Here is a 19,809-nt window from a genome sequence, read left to right as displayed (position 1 = left end):
TTTAGACAAATTTGCTTTTCTTTAGGTGTGCATGGTACTTGGGAATGGGGGAGGATTGTCCCTCCTACATTATTTTGCTCTATGGAGAGACCACACAAAGAAAGAGCCAAGTGATGTTTGAACCATTAATCATTCCCCAGATAAGAGAAACTTGTGTATGAAGACTTTCTAATGCATAAGGAAAGGAAGAGACATTTCTCTAGGCTTACACTTGTAACGATCACTGGTGTTGCAACATTCTCAACTGGAAAAAAAGATATATTTTTAAGTAATAATTATGTTTCACTCTTAAGAGTACATAATTTCACTCTGCTGGAATGTATGAAATAAAGAATATATTTTTCCAAGTTAAATGACAGAAAATTTCTGTGGCACTCTTCAGACTTGCTTACTTTTTAATGAATAGCACAACTGAGAATTGCTGTGATGCCTTTGGTAAATACTGTTTCTTTTGAGATAATACCTTTACAAATATAAGAGTGTTTCTCTTTTTGTTTCCTATTGTTAGGGGGAAAAAAAGGTTTATAACACTTTTTATAAGTGACATGATGAGGCATCTATTTGTCTTACAATGCTAACCCTGATGTATTTAGGATGCTTTGAGTTTTCTTATAATATGAAATAAGACAATGCAACTACTTTTAAAACTATGGAGTTTTCCTGCAATTCTTGCAATTCTATGTGTGCTGGTTTAAAGGCGAACCAGCAGGGGAAATGAACTCACCACAAGAGAGAGATTATAAGTCAGACCTAAAATTTAATAATAATATTACAATAAAAACACTGACACAAAAGGGAAATTGCTTTCAGCTCGCAAAAACCCGGCAGTATAACCCAATGTCCTGGGGCACAAACCCAAGGGGGTTTGTTTGCCCTTGTGCTGAGACCCCTGTGGCTCCCCCAAGTCCACAGCAAAAGGAAATGAAAAACCTGTTGGTGCCGGCGAGGGCTGTGGTCTGGGCGAGAGCGGTGATGTCCTCCTGTCGAGGTCCTGCTGCTCCTCTGGATCTGGTGAGAGGTTACCAAAGTCTTCTTACCCACTACTTATGTACCCTCAGGGAGCACCCAGTCCCTCCCCCTGGGCAGGGACTCACACAGTGGGTGATTAACTCTGGGAGCCAGGGGGTATTGAACTGTTGATGGCCCATTAGCAGCTCCACCCCCTCAGGCTGAGTGTGAAGGTGATAATGGCTCCCTGGGCAGCTGCTGCTAATGGCTCATTGTCCTTGGGGAATGAATAGAGGGGATAGAATACACAGCTTTGATCACCCCCACACACTGTCAACTGGTCCCTCCTGCTCAACTAGGACACTATGGTACAGCAATTTTTATTTTTCCTAAATTACTGCACGGTGCTTGCTGCTTAAGAACTTGGAGCTCTGATGTCACTTAATAAATACTTTTCTATCTGTATGTTTCCCACAGCCATCTTCTGAAACACATATCAACTTTTATATAAATATCATTCTAAGTCAGCATGATATGCAGGAAGATATTCCATTTAATTTCAATTAGATGAAAACTATGTGATAGATCATGTCATTCTCTTAATTGGAAAGTTGTTTTTACAGTGGCAGTAATTCCAGAGACAGAACTGATGAGCTTCAGGATGAACTGGTTCACCTTCATCTATGATTTAAAAAGACAATGTAAAGAGCGTAGCTGTATTCAGAACTTTTGCATTTATTCTGAACTAAACAGTGCACTTAGGAAATTCTTCATTTCAGTGCTTTTGTAAGCTGATTCTTTGAACTAGCTGAAAAAAATTAGATTTCACTCTAAAATCTAATTATAATTTAGCCACTGGGGCCCTAGAGTAGCATGGGGAGTCCTTTAACTTCTCTGCCTCACTTTCACTGTTTTTAAGATTACTGTCATGATGTTTAACTGCATTGTTAACATGTAACAAGAAATTTATTCTAATTCAGCCAGGTATACAGTATTTAAGAAATAGTACTCAGCTATGCAACTTACTACAGTAAAGGCATAGTTTCTCAAACTTCTTATATAACTGTTTAAAATCATTACAAGAACAGTGAGAGAAGAAGATAGGACTTGAGGGTGCTGGTGGATAAGAGACTGGACATGAGCTGGCAATGTGTGCTCAGAGCCCAGAAAGTCAGTCATATCCTGGGCTACCGCAAGAGCAGGATGGGCAGCAGATCAAAGGAGGTGATGGGGTCCCCAGTATAGGAAGTACCTTGACCTTTTGGAGCAAGTCCAGAGGGACGGCCATGATTAGAGGGATGGGGCACCTCTCCTATGAAGACAGACTGAGAGTTGGAATTGTTCAATATGGAGAAGAGAAGGCTTCAAGGTGACCTCATGGCAGACTTCAAGTATGTGAAGGGAGACTACAAGGACGCTGGAGACTTTTTGCAAGGGCACATAGAGACAGAACAAGGGGGAATGGCTTCAAACTGAAAGAAGGCAGGTTTAGATTAGATATTAGGAAGAAATTATTTACTGTGAAGATGGTGAGGCACTGAGGTTGTCCAGAGAAGTTGTGGATGCATCATCCCTGGAAGCATTCAAGACCAGGTTGGATGGGGCTTGGAGCAACCTGGTCTAGTGGAAGGTGTTCTTGCCCATCTGTAGCAGAGGAGTTGGAACTAGATGGTCTTTAATGTCCCTTCCAACTCAAGCCATTCTATGATTCTATGATATTGCTAATAGTTAGCATATTTTACCCAAGCACAGCTAATGATAAGAGAGAAAGGAAAAATTAAAATTAAGCCTCTAAGATAGATATATTTGCTGAACTTAGTTATTCTGTAAGAAATGGATTCAAAAGGTTAGTTAGGTACATTTACAAGCTGCCTATTCACTCATATGGTCTCATTAAAACACTTCTGTGAAAATTTGAATTCCTTTACACAGAAATATTGTTTTAGGGTGGATTTCAATTAACATTAGGGGCAATAATGTGCCACAGTAATGCAAAATATGAAGAACATGCCTAACAGCTTGATGGAGCAATGTGTGCAGTGACTCCTTTCTCACTTTCTCTCTGCTCTCTGAGTTTGTACAGATGTCCCTTCGATGTGCTTTGTACCTGTGCCCCAGTTACATTAGATGTAGCTGCTTGGTGCTGTTCAGCAGAGGGCCTTGCACAACAAGCCTCTGTCACCTTCTTCTCTGATGCTTCTCTGTCTGTCGGTGAAACACTGTGGAACATAGAGGAGAAGCAACCATTGAAGAAAAGAAGGGCATATCACAGCAGAGAGGAATAGGCAATTGTCATCATTACAAATAGCCTCTTCCCACTGTGCCACAGAGCTCTCATTACCTTTTCCATGCTTTTTAAACACTTACTAAATGAGCCTGTGTCTGCCTTTATACTAACCTGTTACCCAAGGGTTAAATCTAGCGCTGAATTACAGAAATGTGAATGATAGAGGAAGCTCCTTGCTGTAGAAACCATTAATTGAATTACATAATTAGAAAATCTATTTGAATTTTTAGTTAGACTTCCATGGTGGCTGAAACATCAGAGAGGATAAGAGTGGGGAAGAAAAGTCCTGCTTAATACCTCTATCTCAGTGTCCAGATGGACATGCAGCTTAGGCTTAGTATCTTTAAGCTCAGGATCCAGTATGATACCCAGCTTTAGCTAGAATTTTATATGGATGCAAAGATATTGAAAGAGATGTCAGCACTTAAAAAAAAAAAGGGAATTGAGGGAGAGAGTGCTGAAGATCTTAAAGTATCTGTGCTATAGAGAGATGTCACTGTTGTGAGAATAAAATGCCTATGCTGCAAATCTGCTGGCAGAATTAAAAATGATCTTTCTAAATTGTGTGAATGCTTAATAAGGTTTGTTTGAAAGCTTCAGAAAAGTGAAGATTTTAAACAATAACTTCAGTTTTAGGCCTGTATTAGACTGAGTAGAGCAAAATATATCCTTACGAAGCAAACATACACAGAAGGATCTGATCTTTGCATGAGAAATTTCTTCTGTACTTCAAGCCCAGGGGAAAATGTAAAGTTTGTAAATTAATTTTGTTTTATGCTCTGTAGAAATGAAGTCCCTAATGAAACATACATATTAAAACAGTTTGAAATATTAGTGATTGTTTCTAACATGATGTGCCATTGTTTTAAGCATAAATAATATTACTCATTTACAGTCTTGAGTTTTCTAAAATAACTGAAATGAGAAATTTGAACTTGTTTCTGATTTGATTTTTGGTGATTAACCACATTTCCCCAGCTATAGTTAATTTCTCAGACCAGTTTGTTTCATTGATCTTCCACACCTCCATAGCAGGTTTAGATCTGCTTCAGATGTGTTTATTAGAATGCTTATCATTTACATAATTCCTTCCATCTTCAGAGAGAGAAAATATTCACAACAAACCTGAAATAGCCCTTACTATCTGTAGGTCATAGCCCCTTAACTGTAAATCTTTAATCAAATTTCTTTCATTCATTTGTTATATGAATATCACCATCTTACTAATGTATTGCTATCTTCTCTGGGTTAAGAAGTGAAATTAATTTTTATAGCAACACTCTCATCTGAATGGATGGAAAAACATGCACCTTTGTTAGACATGCACTAGTGTCAACTGTTTTCATTCATCTGAAATGTTTAATGCACTCAGTTGAATTCTAGTTCTCTCTATCTATCCAGTGTTATTATAAGGTAGCGTGTTTTAACAAGAATACCTGAAATACAAGATTTCTTCCCTCCCTAAAAAACTGTCTCTGAAGTACTTAGCACTGCAAAATGCCATTGCTGCCAGTGTAAGTAAACAAGAAGTATCACAGCCAGAAATTCCCTTAATTTATCTATCAAAGTCAATGTTGATGGGACTTTTTACAACCCTTTTTGAGGGATTAAAGGCTTTTTAAAATTTTTTAAATACTTTGCTCTTAGAAGTGCTTTCTGCACTATGCCTGCTTGTATTTAAGCCTCTTATTGGGGAATCAGTGAGGATAAGGAAGTTTCAGTAAAGTACCAAGTTTACTTGAGCATGAAACTCTTTGACTGAGAAGATTAGCAAGTTTGAATATTAGCTTTTTTTCACCAGCACATCAGGAATGTCAGCCACCAGCATTAACTGTGAAGGTAACCTTTCCATAGAAGATAAGAAAAGGGAGATATTTCCAAAGGGAGACTGGAGAGCAAGGATCGTGTTCTGTTCTCACCATGAGAATAATTGGACTAGAGGGTTTGTTTTACTGAGAAACCAGTTTTTTATGTACTTATATGTAGCTGCTGTGCATAAAATGAACTGCAATTGACTGCAAAGAATCTGCAAGGTGTACCAATAAGTGAAGAATTTTTCTCCCTTGGGCATATTTGTCTGGATTCCTCTTCTGCAAAACTTACAGTTCTCAATAAAAGTGTGATCAGATTTGTGGTTGGGTTTCACTCGTTTGTGGGTTTATTGGTTGGGGTTTTTTAAAACTAAGTGAAAGTTTTCAAATTGGGTTGAGAGTGGAAAGCCTTTAAAATTTTGACTGGCTATGTTCACCATCTTTGTTGTTCCAGCATACCTTTTTTTTCTTCTAACTTTGGATAATCCAGATTTTAAATTGCATGTTCTTATCATATTATTTTAGTATATTACTACATTATTTCCATTTATGATGTTCTTCAGGACTTCAGCTTCTGTCCAAATTTTAAATATACATAAATCAGTTAACCTAAATATTTCTTCATGTTTCTTTAGAATTTTACTTTTTAAACTGTTTCATGAGGCTTGGCCTACCTATAAAACAATCTTAAACCAGTTTATAATGATTTCTATCTCTTTTGTTTTTCGCAGATGGTACACAAGCACCAGCCAGGCCCCCTAAACCACTTCCTCGGAGAACTGCACCAGAAATACATCACAGGAAAGCATATAGCTCTGACAGTTCCATGGAAAATGTGGATGCAAAAATTGCAAAACTTATGGGAGAGGGCTATTCCTTTGAAGAAGTCAAGAGGGCACTTGAAATTGCCCAGAATAATGTTGACGTGGCCCGTAGTATTTTAAGAGAGTTCGTCTGTTTTCCTCCACCAGTCTCCCCACGTCTCAATCTATAGCAGCATCAAGATTTTCTTGGAGAATATGAATTCTGCATGTACACTTGTGGACTGGGGAATAATAAGAAGAAAAGAATGGAATATTTTTCTTTCATCCTTAGTAGAAGGGTGTTTGTTTCCAGCCGTTTATCAAAGGCTCATGGCTGCTCTGATCAAGACTTATAAATATGCTGAGGCTTATGTATTTTTGCTAGCCATACTTTTTTAAATCAGGGTTGAACTGACAAAGTAATTTAAAGAAGTTTACTTCTCTAGAACTTTTAATCTGTGAAATGCTTTTTCTTGTTTACAAGTTACAGTTTTCTAGTTTGTGCCTGTACCATGTTCCTGTTCCTATTCCCTTGTACTTGCAGTCAGTTCTGCTGTAGCATTCCCAACGGTTTCCATGCTGACCACTCCATCAACTAAATCCTCACTTTCCAGAAGTTCTGTGTTTTGTTTTGTTTTTCTCTTACAAGATGCTTTAATTGTTTTTTGCATTTCAGCTCATCAAATGCAAAAAGTATGTGGCCTTCACTACTGATTTTTTTTCTTCTGCAATTCCTTTGCTTTTGAGAGAGGAAATATCTGAATGTAAAATGCATTATTTTGTCTATGAACTGCCCTTTGAACTGCCTTTTTAAAGGTATTTTGACGGTAATGTTGGGCAGCTTTCTGTTTAACATGAATTCCATGACCTGTAGTCCCCAAGCTCTTTTATATACAGTTTCCACAAAAAAATCCCAAACAAATAAAACACTTTATGCAGCAGTGATACTGAATTCTCACATGTAAAATGCCTTTCAAATTTGAGTATTTGATTGCAAATGTTCAAAAAAAAATCAAATGCATATGATAATACTGTGTTTTGATTACACATTATGGCACCAGTTCTTTGTGATCTGAGTGATGCCAGACTAGAAGGGATCTTTTTCAATCATATTAATGTTATTAGATAAAGTCCAGTTCTAGTTTTTGTAAAGTAGACTGCGGTTAATTTTTCATTTAAGTGATTATCCTGTGGTTTATTGTGGCTTGGATCAGTTTATATTAACTTGGAAACCTTAAATCTTTGATGCACTGTTAATTTCTAATGCTACTGTAGCAATATTTTTTGCAAAGTTCTTTAGTAACCTCCTCCCTCTCCCGTACACTTTATAATTCTTAAGTATGTGTTTAATATCCAAATTCATTCACTCACTTTCCAGCAGCTTAGTTGGAAATACATTTTTGCTTTACTTGGTCAGTGATACTTCAGACTTTAAAGTTTTATTTTTGAGCCCAAATCGATGCAAGCCAAATTAAAAATATTTCTAATTTTAGTAAAGAGAGAGAAGACATCTCTCTTCTGAGTATGCTATAAGAGTCAAATATTTTCAGAACAATTCTTAAGATTGCTGCTTTCTTGGGGTTTTTTGAAAACTTTGAAATCTTCTTTTATTCTAATACTGTTGAAAAAATAAAACCATGTGGTAGTTAAAATATTTTTCACATTTTGAGATGTGATCAGTATAAGAAAATTTTCAGTGTGCCATGGTGGGTGTGAAGTATATATTCATTATTCCCTTTCAGCTGTTAGTGTTCTCCTTCACTCTGAGCAAGTGCTAAAATTGATATCATTTACAGGATCAGGTTTCAGCAGCCAATGCATTTGTTGTAAAGATTTTTTTAAAAGCCAGCAAGTGGCTGAATTGTAGGATTGAGAATAACTGAGAGCAACCATTGGAAATTACTCTGTTATCTCAAAGTCCATGATTTCATCAAAGAACTTACTCTTAACCAATTAAATAAATTACTTTGTGGCATCACAAAGTGTAGTACAGAAATCATTAATCTGCTTCAGTGATAAAAAATGATCGGGAGAATTCAAGGTGTAGGGAAGAGCTTCTGTTCCATTTTGATTTAAGCAAATGATTCTGAGTTTATGTTCCAGAAAAGGACATTTGCAACTTCCTTTAATTGTTCATTCGTCAAGTACAGCTTACAAAAAGTTTAGGTTTAAGTTATATTCTATGCTTTTAGTTCAAGTTAATATCTTTCCTCTGTTTTGGGAAAAAGTTTTTTGTAGTCTTGAGACCCTCTTGTTCATCTGGTTTGTTTACAACATCACTGTAGCATTTTAGCTAGCTATAAATTCAAAATTATTCATGCTATTAAATTATACACTCTGGTTGTACTGGAATAACTGAAATGAGGTTCCAGCATAACTGCCAGCATAGAAATGATGACAGTGAAAAACAGAATACTTTACAAGGATGAACAAGCAATCTGCAGATTGAGCTTTGAAATTTTGAATTGTAATAAAGACTCATTTTCTTTTTTATTTTATCCAGCATCTCAGTACAAATTATATCTTTATATTTCAATTAGAGACTGAAACTACTGCCTGATATTAAGGTTTTTAAACTTTTCCTTCTCCTTTCTGGTTATGACCACCAGTGACGCTTACTTTCTTATGTGTTAAAAACCCCAAAACTTGGTGAGCACTATTCTGAGTGGTAACCTGAAAAGAGTTCCATTAATCTTCAAATGAGTGTGCTAATAACACTTCTAAATAGTGGAACACGCAGAGTATTTCAAACCTGTTTTGGTTAAAAGTTTTAAAGCCAAACGGAATGAAATTGCTTTGCTAGAGTGTTGATGTTTACTCTGTAGGAATTAATAGGCTTAAATTAATCTGGCTGCAGTCTAGTTCTCTAAAGACATAGTTCTCTAAACATATTTTAACTTTGAAAGACTTCAGGGTTTGTGCCTGGCAGTTTGTTATGCACATGTATAACTGCAAGGAAGACTGACTTGAGTAAGAGTGCTTGGATGAACAAAGTTGGTTAAACTCAGAAACATGTGCTATTGTATTTCTTCCAATATTGCAGTCTTTAGACCATCATCTTTTCTCTTCTTCTGGTTAAATTACTGCATTTTGAGCAGATTGGCTGGATCGGAAGTTGAACAGAGTAAGTGGACACCAGCAGCACAGACCTTCTCCAAAGACTCTGAGCAGAAAAAAATTAAATTGTGATAAAAGAAATTCAGTATGATTAGACATGTTAATGACTTGGCTGGAAGCCTAAAATGGCCACTGGTAAAATTTGTTAATGTTCAATATCTCAAGAGTGCATCTGGCACAGATTTTTATAATGTGAATTTAGGAAGTTTTGTACCGGGATCATTTCTTCTGTTATATTTCTCTCATTTTCAGCTTGAAGCTTTACTTTGCACTGACAACTCTGACCTGAAAGCATTTGTGTCTTAAATATTGACAGATTTTGAGGCAAATGAACACCATATTCAAAGCAAGTTCAGGTACTGCCTGTTGACCTGGAATTTAGCGCTTTTAGGAGTGACTTCTTGAAAAAGGACTTCAGTAATTTCCATTTTGAAGGATTTTCTTTCAAATAACTATTTTATCTGAAAATGCCTTTTATAAAATTGTCTAACATGTGGCAAACTTAGTGATGTGTTCAATTAATTTATATTTTATTCAACATTCTTTTTAAATTTTGGTTATTATGTATGCTCAAGTTCTTTATCTGTTCATGTAAGGTATTTTATAAAATTAATGTTAAGAGAATGTTGGGTTGGTCTATGATTTTTCAATACTCTGTCTCTGTTACTGAATATTATCACTTTAAGATGATACTTTAGAAACATATCCTGTCCTGTGTAGGGGCCTTAAAAACCTTTGTCCTATAAGCCACAAAAACGAGGCCTTGCTCTAAAACAAAGTGAATCACTGCATTGGGACATTTGCTTTATATCCCCATACATCACCTCATTTCTAAATTTCAGTAGTAAAGATTTATAAATTGGCAATAATTTTGGAATGTGCACGTAATAGTTGTATATCAGGAAGTTGCTAACCATTAAATATTTAGAATCCAAAGTGGTAAACATAGAGTCCAACTGTATTCATTTACAGGATTTTCTTCTGAAGAAAATTGCAATAAACCCACACTGATATTTTTTTTAATATGCTGTGCATTTACATTCACAAGCACTGTACTCTTAATATAAAAATATTTTAGGCCTGCAAAATAATTTTTTTTTGTGTTACTTATTCCAGCACTCTGGAAAAATCCAAACACTCTAATGTGCATGGCAATACAACTATTACTATTTAAACCCCAACACTGTTCTGGGCAAGTTGGATTAGACCTTCATGGCAGAGATTTTCATGGTAGTTTCTTCAGTGTGATAAATCCTTGCTCATTATATAGGCCACTACTCATATTACTAATTAGAGAAATTAACTGTTTGGTATACTCATATGTAGTACTACAGGTGCCTATTTCTTTGATTTTTATCCCTTTAATGTGAAAATAAGCTGTCACTTTATGTGTTATAATCAAATTTTAGCAGATGGGTACTCCAGGAATGTTTCAGGAATTTTTGTTTGATGGACCCAGTCATTACTTCTATACAAAATACTTGCCTCAATTTCAGTTTCAGTGAGTCTCCATCAGGAAAATCATAAATTTATATTTCAAAACAGTGTGTTACTGTGGCATCTAAACATTCCTTTTGCCCTTAGTTGCTTTCATGTCTGGCAGTGGAAATTCTTATTCAAAATAAATTCTAATTCCTGAAACTTAAATCACAAAATAAATCTTAAATTTGTGAAACCATCCTGAACATTGTAAGGAATTTTAAAACTTTTGAATAATGTGAATGGTGACGGGATTCTTGCTTCCTAAACCTACCGGAAGCAAAAGCACAAACCCATTGAACCCATGTGAAGCTGCTTGCATCTCTGTTGATCTGTGAAGGAATCATCCAGTCCAACTGAAATAGTACTTATTGAAAAACATCTTTTTTTATTGCAATAACTACCATGGTAGCCAGTAGGATGGGAGAGGAGCAGAGAACTAGATAGAAGATAATTCTGTCATAACAATCCAAGTCGTTCTCTCCTGTTGGCATGCAAGATTTAGCTATTGTGAACTGCCTTTATTATCTAGTGCAAATAAAGGAGTATTTATTAAGATTATTCCAGTCTTCAATTACTGTATCCTTCTCCAAGGATGCACTTATTTAAAAGACACACAGTTTGTAACAGGATGCCAAGGTCTTAGCAGTGGAGGGAAGCATGCAGCAGCATTCCACTCAGGGAGTGTTTTGATACTAGCAAAACAACCAAAAGCTTTGTAAGGATTTCAGTGGAAACCTCTCTGTTTTAAAGGATTTGTATATATAGATTTATATGTACATGCTAGTCTGATGAAGCATGGAGGAGGGAATATTCCAAATGATGCCAACCTGTGGAGCTTAGAGGCCTAAACTATGGTACTCACATCTGCAAAATACCTGCTCCTTTTGGGTAGCTGAATCTGCTGAACGTGAATCTGCACAATAACCAAGCTACTACATTCGTCTGTGTTTTAAAAGGTGAGTTTTTCTCCCTGTGTAGCTAGAGAGGTCTATACATTTACTCCATAATAAATAGCTTTGTTCTGTGCATCTGCATAGTGATTGGGACACTGAAAACAATAAATTTTCCCTCACTTTCATTAGACCACAGTGCAATGGGTGCCCTATGAAGAACTCTTTTTTTCATTTGCTAATTGAGTATCACTGAATTTCAAATTCTTTACAAGTATAGGTAAGTCTACATCATCATACCCTCAGAAATACTTCACAGTAGTGACTGACATAGTTTTCTGAAGCTATTATCTTGCCTGAATGTGTGACTTTTAAGTGTTTCCTCTTGTTCACGTCTTAATTGCCAACTCAGTGTGGTCCATATAAAATTATTGCACCATTATTAAAAAGCTTTTATTCTTTTTCTTTATGGCTGTTATCAGTAGTACCTTTATTATCTAGTCACACACTGAAATTCAAATTATTCTGCTCTCCTACATCCCACCTTGGGCCAAGTTCAGCCCAACCTTTGTTCAATAACAGATGTATGACTTTACATCCTTGTCTGCTCCCTGTGTTTTTTGTCTTTTCCTTCCACTCCAAATCTCTTTTATGACATCACCTGCCAGCACATCCTTCGTCTCCATGATGACAGGCACTTGAAAGTTTCCCATCTCAGCTTGCACCCACATCCGTATTTTCTTCCATGATGCCTCACAAAGCATTCTGCTGGCCTGTCTGTCTCAATCATTAGACAGTTCTCTGTGCTGTATCCAAATGGCACCTGTGAGCACAGTCATCCAAAATGGATTCAGAATTCTGTGAGAAAGCCTGTTAATGTCACTGGCATTTTTTTCCTGTTCCCTTCTTGAACTGGAAATGGACTCTTGTGTTTCATGTTTTTCTTGTCAAGGACAGAGATGAAATCCACTTTTCGTTTCAGCAGATCCCTATTCTTCTGAGATGTTAAAAGAAATGAGTAAGACATCTAGTAACAGTCCTTGTGTATGAGGTAACTTTTGTCTCAATATGACAATTAAGGAGTTTGTCCAACAAATTTTTTTTGTTGCTTGGAAAGTCAAAAATCTATTTGATGACTTCTAGTACTAAGTGAGGTGCAGGTAGAAGGGATAAATTTTGTAAGATGTATCAATGAAGTAGGAAACATTTGCAGATAAAGATAACTGATTAACATGAGTTGCTGGGATAAAAGATTAACTCTACACCTTTGATGTCAAAGAATTATCATGCGACTTGAAAATTCTCACATAGAGAAGGTAAAGACCCTATGTCTGAATGATTCCACTAACCTAAAAGACGTTTGTTCTTAATTTGTCAGGTAATCTTGCCCACATGTTGGCTGTGTTGTAAAACACTACATTTTGTAGTGATTCAGGTGAACCAATATTTGTGAGCATGACTGTACCCAGAGGGTTCATGGGTTTGCATGGGTTGCTGCCTGGGGGGGGCTGGAGAGTACACATAGTTTTCCCCAATTCTAACAGAAATGGGTGGTTTTTATTAGATCTTATACAAGTGTATACTACCCACCTGGATGAGATCCTCCAGAGTCAAGACAGCTGGATGGCGAGGGAAGCGTTGAGAAGGTACAAGCTGACTGAGCAAGGAGCTGGTGTGCTAGAACTTTGATTCTTGGAGGAGAAAAGATGGGTAGGTGTTTGGTGCTGAAAAACAGAAGGGGAAAAAATCGTAAAACATTTTAGAAAAGTGTTTCAGTGTGATTGGAAGAGGGAATTGGAGTTATGATGTTCAAGGGTGTACTGAAGGTGGGGGAAATCTTACCATGTTTGAGGCAGACCATAGTTACATGAAATGTAATTGCATGTTACATGTTCCTGCACGTAGCCTTTTAGTGTTTACTCTCACACCACTACTCTTCCTTCAAGGCTTTTCTATGTGTTTTTAGGTTTAGTTTCAACAGAAAGACTATTATCAATAAACAAAACTTGCTTGGAGTTAAGCTGGCTTGGAGTTACTTCAGGCATTGGCATCTTTTCCTTTGATGTATTGGTGTTGCTGAGTAAAGTCTTCAAGATTATTAGGAGAGACAGAGTCTTAACCGTATCTGTGCTTTGTTTTTAGGATGCTGAGATACTGGCTGACTGGGGTGTCACTGCAGGCTGTGAACCTGTCATCAAACTGGCTCTTGGTTCCCTTTTTAACCACATTCCATAACAATTTCTAAGGGCCCAAGACCAAATTAAAATTGACTGTGGCTTTGTTCAAAGATGATGTGGGTATGCTTTTCACTTTTTGTGGCTGTGTAACTTGCTGTATTCCCATGAGGTGCCATGAGCATAATGCTGTAAAACTCAACCTATCCTGAAACCCATGTTATGTCCATGCTTATTTTATTGTTGATACGCTTTTCCTTGTGAAGTACACAAGGTTCCTTTGTTGGGGTGCACAGGGCGAAGGTTTATTTCTTTCTGGTGATGAGTGGAATAAGTGTGGAATAACAGCTCATACACAGAGACTTCTGTTGATGTACAAACTACCTTAGTGTGGATTGATTTTTCTTGGTTGGTTGAGCTGAAATTTCTTTTTCAATGATCTGCCCTTATGGGACCTTGTATTATTTATACTGTATCATGATTGTATTTGAGCTCTCTCCATTACAGCAATATCCATGTCTCTTGAGGCTGCCGGGTCCTTTCCCTTTCAAGACTGTAGCAAAGTCTGTCAAGAGAGCTGTATGAGATGTATGGAGTGGGTCTGGTTGCCTGACTTGTTAGTAGTATGTTTGTGGGATAAAAAGGATTTCAGGAGAAGCATTGATTTTATTTATTTATTAAGAGAATAGGTTTTATGGTGGAGAAGTTTTTGTTTTCAGTTTTTGGAAGCTATTACACATGCCTTTTAAAAAAGGAGGATGCTGGTAATCTTTATATTTGGGTTTCAAGTTACATATTGAACAGTGGATTTGAGGGAGGTGCATATTCTCCAACTTTTTTTTTATTTTCTTTTTCCTTAGTAAACAACTAGGAAAACTTATGTTTTCTCTATACTTTCTGAAATTATGCCAACCTACTAATGCTTGTTCAGCAGTTACACTGGTTGAACAAGACTTTGTTGTCTATCTCTTGTTGGCACATCAGTGACAAGAGGGTAAAAAGATTTCTCAGAAGAAATAGGGGAGAGAGGGATGTGACAAAGGTATGTGCAAAGGAACACAAGGAAAACAGATGAAAAAATTACTCTTAAGGGGGAAAAAAGAGAGAAAGAAAAGAGTTCATTTGATGGACATTCGTAAGAAGTAAATGAGAATTGTGAATTACATAATTAGCTAAAACAAAAGTGGTGATAGATAATACAACTCAATAATTCCATTTAATCCTTTTTTAATTTAACATAAGGTCTCAGAATGAATAGGCCTTTCTTTGGTTCTCTGTATTATAATGAAAATATGTTTAGTTAATATCTAAGTTTAGAAAATACTCATAAAATTATGTGGGTTGAAAATGGAAATGAGAAAGATCACCAGATCTTGCAAATGAATGACTAAACAAAGAAAACTTTATTTGTCCTTTGGCAGTTTTATATCAGAGCCCAGTTTTGAGAGCCTTTTAAATTTAGAAAATACCTTACAGGTTACTTTGAAATGGAAGGTTGTGGTTTTTTTCCTCAGCATTGAAATCTGAGTTTCATTTATCAATGCAGTGGTGGAAATAATTTTCCAACTACAGAGCAGTCATCCTGTGATTATGCTTTTTGCTCATCACTGGCAATAAATCACAGAGCCATCAGGCATGCTAAAAATTGTCATTGCACAAAATATAATTAAACTATTTGGGAGGAAATTGGGATCCCTCAGTTTCAAAAGTGACCTCCTGAACTTCCAGCATATTTTAAAATTTCTCAATTGGTGCACTGAAAATCTGTAGGTGCTTTTGTTTCACAATTTAAATGTATTTATCCAGAGAAACTCTGTAATATACCCTAGGTAGGTGTTTTAGTGTGTAGAAGGCAGAATAGGGGAGAGACAGTGGAGGGAGGTGCCCTCTTTCTATTTCAATGTCTCTCCATAATTAATCTCTCTAAACTGTCGAGGTTTAGAGAGATCTCTCTGTAATGTAGAGGTTTTATTTTCTTTGGTACTAGCAAGGCTTCTGTGAGTTTTGTCACTAAATAAATATAATTTATAAGTATTTCACTCAGTTCACATTTAGAGACTGCAGAAATTTGTGAACCAGGCCAGTTTAGGAGTGTACAAAGGAGAGCACTCCTGCACTTCTGTAAAAAACTCGGGAACAAATTGAACAATACTTCATTTGCATATCCACTGAATAACATGTAGAGAGAGGGAGACTCCCGGAAAAACAACCTATAATAAGCTTGGAAATGCTTGCCTGATCTCTGGGCTGCATCTCAGCTACTTTGAAGCTGCAATGGCAGTGGGCTTTCTTGGATTAGAGAATAGGAAGGGGAAAGTCCTTAAGACTTTGGCACTTTTTTACATTCTACATTTACATCAATGAATTGGGCTGTGTTAAAACCAGGGGATCAGTTTTACAAAGCCACATCCTGACAAGAGGAAACGTTGCTAGGACTTGCCTTTGAGTTTAGAGAGAAATTGGACTTTGAGGCTGAAACTGAAAATACCACATAAAAACAATGACAGGATATTTGATTGTCTGGATTTGTGTGGGTGTTTAACAATCATTTTCAAATATTTAAAAGTTAAGTGCTGCATCTTTTTAAACTCTGTTGAATAAAATTCATGGTTTCTGAGGTATTTGACTTTTCCCTTCGCCTCTGGGAAGAGGGGACCTTGTTTATTTATGAAAGCTCTATCAAATTAGTTTGGCGGGGGGCAAGTTCAACAAGACTGGTTTTTAAAATGCCTTGAGAGCTGTTTTAGGAATGGTGGTACCATAACTCACATATATACATGGAGGAGCATCGTTTGGGTGTAAAACACTATCCTTGTGGCAAGCAGTAAGAAATATATGAAGATGGTTCATGTCTCTAAGAAACAATCTCCATAATTTTGCTGATTTGTTTATGCTGCAAGACCATATTGTTCCTCGAGAAGCATAGTTGTAGCGTAATTGCATGATAATTGGAATTTAAATACACATCATAAGTGCAGCTCATTTATTTGTAATCTTGAAAGGGAAGGTTGGCACGATGCTGGAAATGGCAAACTGTAAGCTGCAAAACACCTACTCCTTCTTCTTTCTACAGAATAAGAAATTTTCCCTTTCTACAAATGTACTATGAGCAGTGGGAGATAGGCCAGACTGTAAGCGATGGAATAAAGCATTGCAGCGTCAGTTTTGTTGTTTCTCCAAGCTCTCTCATGTGGTGATTTTTGGTCGTTTTGCAAAGTCAAGAATTTGATCAGCTTAAACAGAGAGTCAAACCACCCTGGGTTCAGCAGGAGATTTCATGAAAAGTTTTAAGAGTAGGTGAAAATAATGGTGTTTGCCTCCCTGTGCTGGAAAAACAAAATTCACATGGATCAAGGAACAGAGCTCCTCATCATGTGGGTATCTACAGTTTGTTTCCTTTCTCCCTTATCTATTGTCTTAATCGGTTCTATTCCTGTTTATACAGATTTTCTGTATGTGATAGAAGTAGCATTGTTGCCTACATGAGCACAAACTTTCTAGCAGGATCTGTTGGTATAGGACAGGTGACAGTTTTAAACTGAAGGAGGATTGATTTAGATTAGATTAAGAGAATTTTTTACAATGAGTATGGTGAAATCCTGGAACAGGTTGTTGTGAGAGATGGTGGATGCCCCATCCCTGGAAACATTCAGGCCTAGATTGAACTGGGCTCTGAGCAACCTGGTCTCGTGGAAGGTGTCCCTGCCATTGCTGGAGAGGTTGGACTGAATGCTCTTTAAAGATCCCTTTCAACTCATAACTATTCCATGATTTTTTTGATTAAGGCTATATAAGAAAGGAAAGTTTCATGTAAAAGCAGGTCCAAGGAATTCTGTATTATGGGTAAGGAAACTCAATATTTCTAAATATATTTTGTTCAAGCAGTTGAGACTCCAGCTCTGTGAGCTTCTGTTTCTTAGGCTTCTATCAAAATGCTTAAATCAGTAAAGGCTGCCTTCCAAGTGACTCACTTTGAAAATCAAATTGATAGAAATAAGATACATATGTCAGAGACCTCATGATTTGAAATGAAAGGCAATTAAAAGTTGATGATCTGGGCTTAAGCCATTACAAGAGATTTATACTCTAATTAATGGAAACATATCTTGTTTCCATTAAGCTTTTTCCTAAAATAATGAAACAAAATTTTGTTTCTTATTCCACTCTGACTTTTTCTCAACCAAACTTCTACTGCCTTAAAGTCAGGAGTTTAAACTGCTGAGATTTTCGTTTTCTTCCCCTTCACCTCAGAACACACAGAGCTCCATGAAGAAGAAACTGTCAGGATGTTAAAGCAGTGGGCTTGGCTTGGTGTTTTTTCTCATATCTGAGAGATTAGAGAAAACATGGAAATTAAAGATATGCTGCTATCATTCTTGCTGTTTATCTGATGCTGAACAAAAAGTCTTGTTGCAGTGATGAGGCACAGCCCCACTGAAGTAGATGCTGGACAAATGGAGAACACAAAATCAAAAAAATCAGGTCCTATCTGCCTACCAATAATTTTGTTCCTAATGTGAGGCAGAAACATATATAAATTCCCTATTGAAATATAAAATAAGACAAGGGCATATTTGGGAAAATAGATATGTACAGGAGTACAAACAAACCTACACCTTGATGGGCACCATTTTTTCTATATTGGCAACTGTGAAAGCGTAGGAATTTCAACTAAGCAAAATTATGTATGGTGCTGAGGTATTTGCAGATATTTATGAAATTCAATTAGATTTCATTTGCAAACACCTGAAATATGGCATGGGGGTACTCTTCATACCTTCGTAAACCTTATTAGGGATCTCCATTCTCTCTTCCAGTCCCATTCTCAGTAAAAGCAGATGCACATTTTTAAATTATACTCTTGCAGCTCTCTTCTCAGAGTGTTTTGCTAGCTGTTTCTCCTCAACTTCTTTCAGTCTCAGGCTTCGTATTTTTCTGTAGTAAAGTGTGATAGCCAGGCAAGCTGTGGTGCAAAGCTGTTTTCCTGAGGTGAGTCAGAGGATGCAAATGATAGAAACTCATCTGCTTTTCTCCACAATGACTATTAACAACATGCAGTTTCACTTTAAACAGGAGCCCACTGAACCAGGCATGTGACAACCAACTCAAAAGTGGAAGAGTTTGCAGATTGCAGTAGTGCAGAGAAATTATGTTAAAGAGAAGGGACTCATTTTATAGAGTGGGAAAATGATGGAGTTTCTTACCTTTTTTTCCCTACAATTTTTATTTACTTTTTAGCAAATCTAAAGTTTTATATTATGTGCTATTTTTTTGTGCTGTGAAATTATCCAGTTTCTGCCTTGTGAAACTTGGTTGTTATTTGACAGGAGAGGACTCAAGCTGCTCAGTGTTGTTTGAAATGATTGTTTATTGGTTTGCCACCTCTTTTGTGTGACATCTGCACTGTTTTTTTTTCTTGTGTATAGTTTGACTATAGGGAGTTGATATCTTGACTCTGCCCTGGAAATTTAAAATTTACTGTAAGTGTGCTTTGATGGAAGACCAGCTCTGCAGCTGCTGTGGTTTCTCTGTTGCAGAAAGTGCTGTTTGCACCTTGGGTGCTGTCAGTCCTGACAACACACTGTTCATATTATCTGCTCACTCATTTGCTGTCATCTTTTTTTGAGTGTGTGAGTCAAGCAAGAACTTGGATACTTTCCTCCTCTTTTTGTCATATTACTTGTGCCCATCACATGCTAAAGGAAGACTGGAAGCCACATCACTATGCATTTATGACTATGAGATCAAAATCAAATGGGAGAACAACGATCACATAAAGCAGAGTTGAGATGGAAAGAAGGCAGATTTGCAGCAGCAGTGAGGATAGAGGATAAAATTATAGTAAATGTGTAAAGCTGGTGGGAAAGATTTCTACCCATTGAGATGCTTTGAAGGGAATTTAATGACAGGAAAAAGCCTTTTGCCAGAAGACAGATTTAATTTTTTCTTTTTATCAGGAGAAAAACTAGGTGCAGGGAGGCTTTTCAGGATGGAGATCAGACTAAAGATAAACAGGTAGGAGGCAGAGGAAAGGGGAGAGTAGAAAAAGCCTTCCTGCTTGTGCTTGGGTTTTTTAGTAAATGCAGAAACAAGTAGAGTTCAGGACCTACTTGATAGGTGGATACATAGCTCTTCTGAAGATGGCTTTATTGATGAAATATGGACTGTCTAGTGCACTTAACCTGTTTAAAGCCATGGTCTTTCCACACTTTTACTGCCTGGCATAGTTGCTGACTCAGTGCTGATGCAGTATCTGTAATGCCTGTCTGCAAATGTGGGCTCTCACTTCAGCACTAG

At 36.9% G+C, this 19,809-nt stretch overlaps 1 protein-coding gene across 3 annotated transcripts in view; it reads left to right on the top strand.

Annotated features, from left to right (window-relative positions):
• The window catches only part of CBLB (Cbl proto-oncogene B), a 130,379-nt gene extending 120,789 nt beyond the window's left edge, over nucleotides 1–9,590 (top strand). For all 3 annotated transcript variants that reach the window (XM_071561647.1, XM_071561638.1, XM_071561657.1), the window contains one exon: nucleotides 5,778–9,590. In XM_071561647.1, the coding sequence (XP_071417748.1) occupies nucleotides 5,778–6,040 (263 nt within the window). In that variant the 3' untranslated portion in view covers nucleotides 6,041–9,590. The remainder of the gene's footprint in view (nucleotides 1–5,777) is intronic.
• The last annotated feature ends 10,219 nt before the right edge of the window (nucleotides 9,591–19,809 follow it).

The sequence above is a fragment of the Pithys albifrons genome, chromosome 1 (assembly GCF_047495875.1).
Source record: "Pithys albifrons albifrons isolate INPA30051 chromosome 1, PitAlb_v1, whole genome shotgun sequence".
Taxonomy (NCBI): Eukaryota; Metazoa; Chordata; class Aves; order Passeriformes; family Thamnophilidae; genus Pithys; species Pithys albifrons.
This window is presented reverse-complemented; position numbering and strand designations above follow the sequence as displayed.